At 40.4% G+C, this 13,286-nt stretch overlaps 1 protein-coding gene across 1 annotated transcript in view; it reads left to right on the top strand.

Moving 5' to 3' along the window:
• LOC104404883 (vacuolar protein sorting-associated protein 13D-like) overlaps positions 1-13,286 on the top strand; it is a gene marked incomplete at its 5' end in the record, with an annotated part of 46,704 nt that overhangs the window by 15,521 nt on the left and 17,897 nt on the right. Inside the window, 2 exons of the mRNA XM_010013417.1 lie at positions 7,070-7,202; positions 9,083-9,278. Coding sequence (XP_010011719.1) covers positions 7,070-7,202; positions 9,083-9,278 — 329 coding nt within the window. The remainder of the gene's footprint in view (positions 1-7,069; positions 7,203-9,082; positions 9,279-13,286) is intronic.

Genomic DNA, 13,286 nt, shown 5'->3' with positions numbered 1-13,286 from the left:
GCAAATAGTTCCATTTCCCAAAATAAACAGGAAGACCTTAAAGCTCTGTAAGAGTTAAATCTGGGGGGAGGGGAATTATCTGTTAAGAGTATTAGTTGTTTAATAAAGCACAGTTGTCCTCCAGATGAACCCGCCAGTGACTCTGCAGCTGGGGTCATTCCAAGTTCACGCTGTGGACTTTTGCTGCCTTCTGTGTCTGCGAGAGCAGCCGGGGTTCCCGCAGGGATCACTCGCTCAGCCCCGTAACACGAGCCCATGGCCAGGGGCACCTGCTGATGCAGCTCCTGGGGCACCCCAGGGAACCTGCCTGGCTCTGGGGAGTATGGAGAGAACCACAGGATCTGGGACCCCGACCCATCTCGCATCCACACAGCAGCGTGCTGGGGGCTTCACAGATCACCCAGCCAACACGCTGCTGTCAGGCTGCATTAGGAAGCTTAGTTAACGATGGGGTGTGAGCTAATTAAAGCTTAACTTAGGTTATATGACATAAATGGGGGGGAGAATGCGGCCCAGAATCTCAAGAAGCATGTATTTGTTCAGTGGGAAAAGCCGTTGCCTCCTTTTGGTTGTCAGTAATTTAGAGAGGGTCAGAGTTTACGTCTCCCTTAAAATGAGAAGCTTACGATAGCGTTTTATATGTTCTAAATTGAGAGTGTGTCAGTCCTAGTCCCAGCTTCACTATACATTTCTCTCTGCACAATTTGACTTGATTAAAAATGCATTTCAGGCTCAGTGTGAACGGTCCTTTCTGTTTGGGTTTAATAGTTGACCTAGGTATGTGTGCAAGCATGAAGGAAAGTGTAAAAGTCTATAGCATCTGAATTCAGCTGCACTCATAAACTCTCCTGCTTAAATATCTGAGTAACTCTTAAGACACTGACTGGAGCCATGGTTCAAAGTGGTTTGTGGCACAACTTCACACAGCTAGGCCCTCCAAATCTGACAAACACCTGCTATTGTTTCACATACTTAAAGCATTTCATTTTCCACTCCTGGTGTAATGCACAGGTGGCCACAGGGATGTGAGGGAGGAAGCTGTTGTCTGCTTACTGACAGCCAGTTTGTAAAATTAAGCATGTAGTGCTTCCGTTCTGTCTGAGGATGGCTGACTGCTCTAAAGCCCTTTTTTAAGCACAAACCCTGACAGCATGGATGGATGTCACATGTACACTGTGATGATTTTTTCCTCCTTATAGAGAAATAAATGCTTACTTTTGGACTGTTATGTTTTACTCTTGGAAGTCAGCGTAAAGATTGGCTTCCTCTAAAATACCTGGAACAGGTTGGAGAGATGTAGGAAATGAAGGTGGTTTGTAATGATACTGCTACAAGGCAAGTAACCACAAGGGATTAAACTTACATTTAGATTTTGAACATTCAGACATAGTCCATTGTATTTAATCACTTGGCTGAACAGAACTGCTGCAACTTCTGTTCAGTAGGGAGGGGAGTGCGATACTCAAAGTAGCCTCTGGTTTCTAATACCATCAATCTACTTCAGTTCATTATATAATTTATAGCTATGCTTTTTGTTAACTGTTTTAAATACATATAAAATACGTGTTGACATTTTATTTTAAGTGTATTTAGATATATCTGAAGAAACAGATCATTGTTACGTGGTAGAAAGGCAGCTTATTAGTGTTTGTTTTAAAACTTGAAAAAATAATTATCTGTAAATCATTTTTTAATATATAAGAACATATATTTTGGGGCAACGGGTGACAGTATTTTCCAGCTAATATTTACTGTGTATGTATATATTTATTTGGGTTTTAATGTTAGGTTCACAGTATGCACTGATCTGAGATGTTGTTTCCTTTCAAGTCATCTGAGATGCCTGTTGCTTCTGTTGGTAGTACACCAGAAGGAAGGTAAATGTCAAGGTAGCAGAGGGTAGGAAGATGATGTTCCAAACCCGATGTTCCAAACCCAATGTTCCTGCTTAAGGCTGCAAGGAAGAATGTGTTTAACAGAACTTGCATTCCGATATCTGATAATCACTGTTCTTTCTTTACCTGTCCAGCCCTTGTTTCCTGCTATGAGCAGCTCTTCTCTTTCATGTGGACAGTTAATTATATTTATGGGAGTTAATGTTGAAACAGTGGAATGATTTTTAATCATCAGGACTAGGCATTTTCGTGTTTTGGAAAATGTATGAGTGTGTGTGAGAACCAAAGATGACATAATTCACAATTTACATTAGACTTTATAACTTAAATAAATTTTAATTACTCTTTTCGACCTTGCTGAAATAACTGTACTTTAGTCTCTGATAGCCAGCTTTCACTATTGGAGATAACAGTGTGGATAACAGTGGAGATAACACATATCATCAATATGTGGTGTTTGAGGACTCTTTGAAAGGTGCTTGGTTTGGGGTGGCAGTTGAATACAGTTCAACGAAGAATGAGTTCTGCAAAGCCAAGATGAGAACTGAATAAATCCTGTGATTTCTACGTTAAATGCAGCTACTTGTGAGTTTTGCACAGAAGTTGTTAACTGACTTATTTCGTCACTTTCTCCCTTAGAAGTCCATCGTGGAATGTTCTGCTTTGCTCAGTCAGTAATATTTGTAAATGTACCATTCTCTGATGTTAGAACTACAATGGAATGTTTGGACTAAAGTCACAATTGTGTATTTATCCTTTTGGGATGTCCTTAGAGGACCAGGCAGTGCCAAGAGCTTAACAAGACTTTAGAAGATGACTTAAACTGTATTTCCATGCTGTGTGCTTCACGCATCTGGCGTAGAGGGAACATACAGTACAAAGTCTAGAATTAGTTTTCATTTGCTTTGAATTCTTCCTGTGCACCAAAAGCCTTATTGTTTGGCACCAGCTTTGATTCACAAACACTGCATGTGGCTGTTTTTGTTTTTCTTCTATTGCTTGAAACAGTGGTACAAGTTGTTGTGGCAAAACTTTCTTCCTATTCGGCCTTTAAAAATAAAACAAACGCCAAAAAAGCCCAAACCCTGAGGTTAGTTTCTTGGACAGATACTATAAACTGCTTTTGCAGATCATGGTAGATGGGTAGTATTCATCAGTGACACTGTGTAAGTGTAAAACAAGGAATGATGAATCTCCTGTTTACTGGAGTCTGCAGAGGCGGCAGCTCAGGCCAGCCTGCCCCAGGCTTGGGGCAGTGCAATAGCATTCCCAATAATCATGAAATGCTGGGAGTGGTCTACATGTTGTTCCAAAGATAGTGCTCACAGTAGCATAATGTCCTAGAATTTGGAGGGCAATACTTCACCTGCCTCAGGAGGATCCGTCTTTGTTAGACCCCATACACTTAAGTTAATGAAGTGCAGTGGGGTGTATTTTCCGCTTGCAGTACATTACCAGTTGGTAGTGTCACATCATATGTGAACCTGTGTGGGATGAAAAACAGTGATCAAGTGTCTTTATAACATAGAGCTGGAAGAAAAGGCCAGTGTCTCTTTGCAGAGGGGAAATGCAGGAGGTACCTTCTGCTCTGGGGACAAAAAAAGGTCAGAGAAGAATGAGGGTATCTATGGATGAAGGTGGCCAAATGCTCAGATGACTGGAGCTTTTTGGAGAGCTTTTTCTGTCCAGGTAGAGTGGATGAGGCAAAGCATTCAGCAGTACATCTTAATGATAAGGTGAAATATTTTTAGTACTTGAAATGACAGAACTTTCAGTGAGTAGACCCACACTTTGCTTTGTTTGGAGATGCCAGGTTGGCAAGTTAAATACCCACCTTCGTGTACCTGATGTGTGTACAGTAACGCTGTAATGTGCCTTTTGATTCAGAAGCAGGTCACTTAGCTGGTACTGAGGTATCCTGATGGAATTCTGCTTCAAGGAAAAGAATATCTGAAACAGGGCAAAGTGTAGAGATAAAAGACCAAGTTACTAATTTCTTTTTTTTCACTGGCAAGTAGACAACTCATGAAAATCAGGATAGAGACTAGTTTTTAGAAGTCCCCTGATTAGTTTCATGTTTGTTTGGCGGAATGTTGTATTTAGTTATGTTGGCATTTACATGGTTTTAAGTAGACTTTGAAGTTATCAGGTCACACCTTATTAATGAAAGCTAAGGAAGACAAGGGTGGATCACACTTTTGGTGTCACCTTTGTTTATCTGGAGGCTATTTTCTGCATGGCCAGGTTTATCAGCCACAATCACTGCTCTTCCATGAGTCCCAGTATCTCAGTATTTAATATTGCGCTTCTCAAAGGAGGCACCTAAAAGCTAGACACCTGAGGGTGGAAAGGGAAGTCTGCCTTTGTGCTTTAACATCTTCAGATCTCCCTTTTAAGTTTAAGTTGGACTTAAACTGCTGAAATTTACAGTGGTTGGTGTGGGTTTTAATCATAGAAATCTTTATTTTTCTTTTTATATGTAAATACAATTCTGTTGGCTGAATAAGGCTTCATAAGCTATTTCAGGGACAGTATTTCTGAGGTGCACTGAAATGGATGCTTAGGAATTTCTGGTTCCTCATCAATTATTTCGCTCACATGGTATTCTCTCTATTGGCAGTACCAGAGATGGTGTAGGTCTTGTTAAGGTCGTGAGTGAGAGTAACACTGACACTACAGTCTGAACCTGTATTGTTCAGGAGGGTACATTCCTGGTTGCTCACTGAGGGAACCTCCTGGGTTTGGTACAAATGGAGCAGATGGCTGCAAAAGTTTGTTAAATGAGGCCAGAAAACAAACAGCACCCAAAGAGGAGGGGTGTCAAAAAGTGATTCAACATGAAGTTCACGTTTGTAATTAATGTGAGTTGGGTTTAGATTTTGTCACCTATATGAGGGCAAAACGGAAACATTTTGTGGTACATTTGGTGCATTAGAATCCTCAAATTGTTCTATTTACAGCTACAATTCAGTGTTACTTTCTAAATAACACAAACAGAAATGTCCCATTTAACTTTGGTTTTACAGTTAAAGGAGACAAGGACCTTAAACCATGTGCATGTCATTTTTTTGTCCTTACTAAGAGAATAATTTTCTATTACATTAAAATTCTTGCTATATACTAAACCAGATTGTTATTGACTGTTAGGTGTCAGATTCTTCTTTACAGAGGAAGGAAAATAAGAGGAAAGACTGGACTATGTTCCTTGGAAAGGCTGGTGTAGTGGATCGGGTGAATTTAGGCAGGGGAGGAACAAAAAAAAGCAGCCAGAGCTGTAAGGAGAGCTCAGCAATTTTGACCACTGTTAGTAAGTTGGTTTATTCTTGCTGGCTGGCTCATCGTGCACTAATGTAACTTTCAAAATGTGTTCTTGAGAAATCATTTTCAGGCCTTGACAGATTCCTTAATGAGGTTTGAATTTTGAACACTTATTGAGCCTTTTTATTTTTATAGCGACTACTCTTATCCTCTTAAAGCATTTGTCCAGAAAACCCCCCAGCCTTAAACATGGTAAATAGGTAGCTTCAGGTTGATTTGTATTTCCAGGCTAACTGTAAAAAAAACATCTACATGAGGTTCACAAAGAGGTCAGAAGTAATTCAGTCCCTGATCACTACACTCTGGTTAGTGTCTGTGTGATCAAGTCACAAGAAGGGTCATGGGATTTCATTTTCATTTATGTTGTCTACTTGTTTAGATAATTGGAGCCACTGGACTAGTTCATCTTTGAGCTGCAAAGAAAGATCTAAACTCAAGACATGGTGTCATCAGTGAAAAAATGATAGAAAAAGGATGGGAGCTTCATTGCATTGTGCATATGAATTAACTGTTTGTTTCTTGTTTCATCTTTAGTGTATTAGGATTTTACACCAGGTTTTAGTTGTCTCCTGGCACACACCTTAATCACAGGGCTTTTTTTAACATGACTAATAGGGATGCAAAGGAGATAGCACCTGCAACAGAGCTGAGCTGAGCAACAGACAGGGCAGAGTCCGTGCACAGCACTTGGGGCAGAAGAGCTGTGATCGTGCAGGACAGTTACGATTTCACCATTGCCTCAGCCGTCGAGTACCTTGGACATTCCTGTGGCACCTGGAACATTCCTCAGCCCTAGTCTAAGACACAACAAAGCATTAAATTATCATTCGGGGGGAAGTTCATTTGTTGATAGAAACTTGTAAGAAGGCTGCTGCTGTTTGAGGGAGGTATAGAAGATGACCACCTACATAGACCCAAAAATAGTTGGGTTTTGGAGGTTATTTCAGGAAAATGCCTGCTAGGAGTCCTTTCCTATAATAATATCCTGAATATGAGGTAAGGTTTGGGGGTTTTTGTCTCCTTTTTTTGCCTCCCTCCCTCCACCAAGCTTCTGGTTTATATCTGATTACATCAAACCAAAGGTCAACACATCACAATAGATCATTTTTATTAGGTGCTTTTTCATTGACTCGTACTCAGTAATGGTCGGAGTTCTCAGAACAAGTCCTGTTTTGGACTTAGATGTTCTCTTTCATCTTTAAGTATATATCAAGTCTTCCTCCACATTGTTTAAGGTAAGTGTGAGGAGTAAAAATGCTCCACCCACACACATATTCAGGATTTCCCTTGGACTTTTGTTTTACAGTGTGTAGTACCCATGGACACTTACCAATGGAGCTCTCTTTCAGTGGATCACCCCATGAGGTGCAGTGAGCATCATGGTGCTCCCCCAACAGCTCCTCTCACAGTAGAGCCACTTCTACATTGTGTTACTAAAAAGAATCTCATTAACTCTTGCAAATGTTTTAGTTTCATGACAGGCATATTTGCCTTGAAGCTTTTCACATATATTTGAGCAGGAAAGCTTTGTCTCTAAATAGCATTGCTGTGAGGTTTTGGAAGGTTACAGTTGGGTCACTGGCACTTCTTTTGGTGCATCTTTCACAGGCTTCATTTATTTTGACTTAACCATTGCAGTGGGGCACCTACTCAGTTTTTACTGTCACCTCAGGATTTGAGTTGCAGCAGATTAATGTACTTCAGAGTTTTTTTCACAGCATGACTGTGCACATGTAACAACAGGAATTGTATAAATCTGTGTTTCACTGCTAGAATCTGGGTGTTTTCTTCAGTAAGTGTGCATAAGAGAAACACCTTTTGTTCTTTTAGTAACAGAAAAGCTTCTTCTCTTGCAGTTTGCTGGGACCTTGTCAGATGGTTTGGGAAAGACAATGGATAACAGACATCAGACCGAACGAGAATACATCCGCTATCATGCTGCAACTAGTGGAGAACATCTCGTGGCTGGAATCCATGGACTTGCACATGGTAACCCTTAACTGCAGTTTTAACTCATTTCTCTTTTAAAAGCAATGATGAGATTGAAAAGAAGAGTTTGCATTACCCTTGGGTGATTATTTGAAGCCAGGGATGTGGAGCTGTCGCAGGCTTTATGTTTGAATTGGTATGCTTGCAGCGTGGGATGGGGGGAACCTTTGGTTCTTAAGTTGACAGAAACTACATTTAAGAGAGAAGTCTTTTCACATATAACTGAGTAAGAGTTTTTTGGCACATGAAAATGAAGTTTCAAGGGAAGTTCATCCAAAACTTCAATTTCTTTGTAGAGGCATAAAAGACTCATCCAAACAGGTTTCTTGAGGGCCAGACATTAAAATACAAATGAGTACAGCTGGATTGTAGCTGTCTTCTGTTCGCTTTCAGTTCCAGAAACCTGAGGTTCCTCAGAACCTGTACGTCAGTTTAAAGTAGCATTTCACCAGTTGGCTTATATTGTTGTTTTGTTTTGGGGTTTTTAAGTCTACTAAGAACAAGAGAGATGGATTTGTGTAAAAGGCAGTGGACTAGTCTTAATTTGGCCAGCATCTCACATCGATTTAGCTTGTGATTTATCTGTTGGAGAAAGTTAAATCAATACAAGCCAAGTTTAAATCAAATATTTATATTTTGCATCTTCTTGACTCAGTTTGTTTAAATGTCATTCTTTCAGTGCAACTGTTGCAGGCTGTGTGAAGCTAATATGGCTTTCACTAAAGCAGCAATCTTCTCTATGCTGAGCAAAAGTCTTTGTGCTGGGCTTTTGTCATAAGGAGACACTGTAGGCATTTAACTGCCTTTCCAGACTGCTGCTTCTCTGCCAGCTTCTTCTGTTCTTGCTCCATGAGAGCATAAGAAGTTCATGAGAGGTTTCTCCCATACCAGTGTGCTGTAAAGGCTGATATCAATTATACTGAAGAAATACTGAATTTGTGTTGTATTACCCGTTAACTGGCAGGACTGTTTCAGTCTTAATTCTGTATAGTTTTTAAACGCTCCTTACTCAGTTTTGTTCACAGTTTGTTTTTCAAAAAAGCAAAAATCTGTTAAGTCCTATCTGTTGAATTGTAGGAATTAACTGTAGTTACTCGGGAGAAGTGACTTAAATAATTTGTGCTTCTCAAGTTGGGGAATTAAGGTGCTGCCTGGTCTGTATTTCAGTTACAGACCGTGGGAGAATGGTTGGCTGCTGGAAGTTTGAGAGCCAAGTGGTGGGAATTGTTTTTACATGGGGGCTTAAGCCAGTTCACTAAAAACATCCCAATCGCATCATCCCAAGATGTGAAATCTGTAAAGCAGGTTCTCAGATCAAGCGAACTGTTCCAAGTCTTTTGAAGACTCAGTAGGCTCTTGATTTCTTCAGAGCATTCAGGTTCCCTGCAGTGGAGATGTGCACAGAAATGTGTCAGCAACATCACAGTTAAAATTGCACAGGGCCAGTTTAAATTCACTTTTCCAGTGAGAAATGCGCTTTCCTGTCTTCTGTCTCAAATTATATAAGCTTTTGTGGAACTAGGATGTTGCCACATTGTAAGTAACTGCTTCACCTCAGGAATAGATGAGGACTGTTTGTACAAGTACAGCTGGGAAATAAAATAACATAGAAAAATTTTAAAATACACATATTTAATGATGAATTAGATTTTTTTCTGTGGGATATTATTGTCTGTGCCTACATGTGTGCGTATACAGAATATAAGGTCATGGGTTCATGTAACCCATTTTGACACGGTTTTTGTGTAACATTAAGTGCCCAATACGTTTCCATTAGGCTGCACAGTAGATGGTTGAGCCAGACAGCACCAGCCATGCAAGGCTCTCTGATGCTTAGGGGTGGCACCTGTGGCCTACTGTGCTGTTCCTGTCTTTGCTAGGAATCATCGGAGGACTGACAAGTGTAATAACTTCAACTGTGGAAGGTGTGAAGACCGAAGGAGGTGTCAGTGGCTTCATATCGGGCCTCGGCAAAGGGCTGGTGGGCACGGTAACCAAACCTGTAGCTGGGGCTCTGGACTTCGCATCGGAAACCGCACAGGCAGTGAGGGACACGGCAACTCTTAGTGGCCCCAGGTCAGTGAGCAGTTTATATTTCTGATCAATAATACTGTGAAAATGTGTGTTAATACCTGCTGCAATTTCTGATCTGATTCTGTTCCTTACCCAAAGAAACAATAATTTAATCAAATTTGCTATGAGCCATTATTAGAGATGTAGCCCATTTCATTCAGTTTGCTTTTTCTGTAATAGATGGCATTACTGTAACAAGAATGAGATTTGAACAGAAAAGCTACAACACAAAATAGGAATTACTCAGCTACAGCATTAGAGGAAAGCAAAATTTTCAAAAAGCTGTAGGGAATGACATTAAACTTCTACCATGGAATCCTTACGCAGACTTGAAATGGAAGAGTTCTCCCTGCTTTAGCTCCAGCTTCCACTTAGTTGTGTAGAAAAACATTTTGAAGAGTTCTGGCATCAGTACAGCATTGTTATCTTCCAGTTTTCATTTTCTACAGTGGTTCTCACTTACAGAAAGTGATCAATAAGGGCTAATGCCCTTATGTCCACAGGCTTACCTGTTTACCTGTGTGTGTGTGGATGTTGTGTGTCAGCACATCAGGACAGAGGGTTTGGCTTCCTTCCTGTGTTCAATTACAAGCTTCTTGTGCTCTCTACAAAATATAATGATTATGTTTAAAATAAATGGATGTTCATTAGCACTGACTGTGAATGTGGAAGAGGGAAAGGGTCAAGTTCTAGAAAGGCTTCTCTGAGAGGAGATTCTTCTTACTGTTTGTGGCCAAGAGTTTACTTTGTATGACACTATTGTGCCAGGAAGTCCTGATGTACGTACGTGAGATTTTGTGTGCTGAAGAAGTGAAAGACAATCCTGAGTACATTTTATTGTCAGAAAGTTAGAGAAGAATGTTTGCAAAATGTTGGGATTTCTTGTCTTCCCATCTGGCTTTTCCATTCCCTCTGTTTCATTATGCCTCACTTGGAGTCCTGGCATGCCTAGTGTCAGTGTTTCAGTAAAGAACAGTGAGGTTGATGAAGTGTAAGTGAGGTGCAGGAAGCTTTGAAGAGTGAACCTAGGTGTACTTTGCTGTGAAAATGGAAGTGTTCACAGGTGTACGTGGTCTGTATTTGGTACTTAGCTTGATTTGTAAAACCAAGAGGTCAAGGATACAACTTGGTAAGCACATGTGCATACACAGAGTTACACAAGAACTCTTAATGCATCCCTGAGAAACCACATCTAGTGTTTTGCTCATACATGTCTTAATTTTGTGACTGTACAGGTAGGTTGATTGATTGATTCAGAGGTGGGGAGAAACACACCTGGCTGTACTGTTAGTTGTCTTACTAGTTGAGCTGTGGTTTTATTATAGTTTGCTTCAAGACACACATATACTTGAAATTCATGTTTGACATACTTCTGTGAGCTAGAACCTCTACACAGTAGCATTGACGTTGTCAACAGTTGACACGTTAGATAGCAGCTGGAAAAGGGAGAGCCTCCAACCACCTTATCTCTTGTGTCTACCTGTGTGACACATCTCCCTTTTACCTTGTTCACTGTCAGTTAAGAGATGAGGGTAAGACAGATGAGCTGAACCACAGTTTTACTTCCACTAGATTCTGAAATACTATTGTCATAGATGAGCACAGTGAAATGATTTTAATAGATGAGCACACTGCAAAATGTTTCTGACCCAGCAACCTTCTACAAGGGGAAACAGAACAAAAAAGAAAGAAAACCCTTTCTCAGTTACTTCTCCAGTCTACAGATCTGATGAAAACATTTTTTTGGATAAACAAATATACTTGAGAATATGTAGATGATGTAGGAAGGGGGAAAAAAACAAAACCCAAACCCACACCACCACCTATAAGCAACTTTGTGCTCATGTTTTGTTTAGTAACGGGGTTTTATTTATGTGCTTATATAATGAAGCAACGAAATTGTTCTTTTGAGGGTATAAAAAACCCCAAACCAGCAAAGGATTTGTACATGTTTCAGGCTGCTGTGTACCACTATCCCCCTGCCGCATGTGTTAACTGTTCAAATATGTGTGGTTTGGAATCAAAGCTGAACAGTGTTCCAGCCCCAAGTTGCTGGCTCCCGTTGAACAGAATGTTTTTGTATGCTGGGCTGTGTAGGCTCCTCCAAACTAAGTCCACAGCACCAGCTAACCCTGGAACGTCTGCTTGTGGTGGTAACTGATTCTCAGGGTTGTTTTGAACAGTTGAAGAACTTGAGTTAAAAGCATGGTAAGAGCGGCCTGACCTTATCTGGAGACTGGGTGCAGGTTTCCAGTATTGGCGCAGAGTTGAGTCAACCAGTTAAGTCCAGTTGCGTTGAAGTAGTACAATATGTAACCCTAAATTACAGGCCTCTTGCAAATCTCTAATGACATGGTTGCATTTTTAAAAAGCCCTCAGTTTAAGCTGCTTGACTTCAACCATTGGATCAGTTTTGGCCGAGATGAAGAATTTGGATTGACATTGTAGGTTTTCCTAAAAGGCACGTTCTAATTCCAGCGAAGTTACTGAATTGAATAGAACTCTGAGAAAGGCTGTAGCTGGTGTTACTGTGATGCTGCTACAAGGACACGAGTCTCTTTTGGCTTCAGAATGTGCTGGTTTGTGTTGCTCGCACAAGCCATGTGTGTGGAATACAGAGCCAAGGTAACAGGGCTGAGATGCAGATGATGGCTTTATAGCTGATGGTAGTCGTGGAAAAGGTGATGTGCTTACAGTGCAAGAAAGTACTTTCTAAATGCGACTTTAGGCTGGACTTCTTCAAGGCTAATCTTATAACTTACTATGTAATCATAGAAGTTATTATGCTTGTTATTTATTAATAAAGCTGCCTTAATTCTTCTGAATTTTAATGTAGAGGGAAGCATAAAATAGTTGTGACAATGCAGTGTACATCTAATTTATAAACAGTTAATGCCTGGGATTCAGTACCTTTATTTGAGTGGGTTTTATGTGTTCCAAGTACTCCAGTGTCACATACAAGAATTCTGATTATTTCCATATTGGTCATATACTGCCAAAAGTCTTGAAGGCCAGTTCAGAACAAGAAAGCTGTTATGTCTCTAGATGCGCTTGGAAAGATTGCTTCTGGAAACGTGTTTTAAGTTCTAGTGCAGCACAAGGAAAGAACATTTATATTTAGATATGTGTCTAACTTACCAAGTAGTGCAGGAAACTACCATCACAGCTTTCTCTCAGGCTTCTGCCAGGTCAGTGCAAGTTTAAGATTAGTCCTGAACTGTTGCAGCGCTTAGTGGTGTTTTCTGATAGTCACAAGGTGAAACTTAGAAGTAAGGAGGTAACTTCACAACCTACCCAATTCAAATGAATTCTGCCAATGAACTAGACTGTATTAGTAAAGAACAGCTTGGGGCTGGCAAGCCATGAATAGGCACAGAAAATTCTTACGTAAATATTTGATTCTTTTAGCTATACTCCATCTGGAAAGCAGTAGCCTGTGCTCATTGTTCTTTAGTTCCCCACTTCCATGCCATCACTCAGAAGTGTGCAACCAGGCTGCAAAGTCTGATACAGTGTCAACAGCATGTGGTTTTTTGGTTGGTTGTCCATCCCTCTCTCTGTCCATTAGCTGTAATTTTGATTGCAAGGTCAAAAGCAGTAGAGTTGAGAGCATCAGCATCAGTGAAAGTCAAAAGAAGTAGAAAATCTGGACCTAATTATATGGAACACCAGCTCAGCTTATATACTGCAGAGTATGTCCTCAAGGTTCTCAAGTTTTATAGATAAAATAATGTTTGAACCTTAACATCTCTGTATGTGTCACAGATTCTGTCCTGACCTTAGACTTGATCGAGATCTAACTTCAAGAGTCTTTACAGTAATGTCAGACGTGTATGGGCCATGACTCTGGTGAAGGAGGCATTATTCTTCTGCTAAGCCCTTCCTAAGATTTTCATCTTAGAGACCAGAGAGAAAATGTATTTATTAGTTGATACTCATTGTGCTGTGTGAATCTGGAAATGCTGCACACAAGACAGCTTAGCTGATTTCATCGCTCTGATCTGTGAAATG

Source organism: Nestor notabilis, unplaced genomic scaffold (assembly GCF_000696875.1).
Source record: "Nestor notabilis isolate BGI_N333 unplaced genomic scaffold, ASM69687v1 scaffold16684, whole genome shotgun sequence".
NCBI lineage: Eukaryota > Metazoa > Chordata > Aves > Psittaciformes > Psittacidae > Nestor > Nestor notabilis.
Note: the sequence above shows the minus strand (reverse complement) of the source record. Positions and strands in the feature narration are given on the sequence as shown.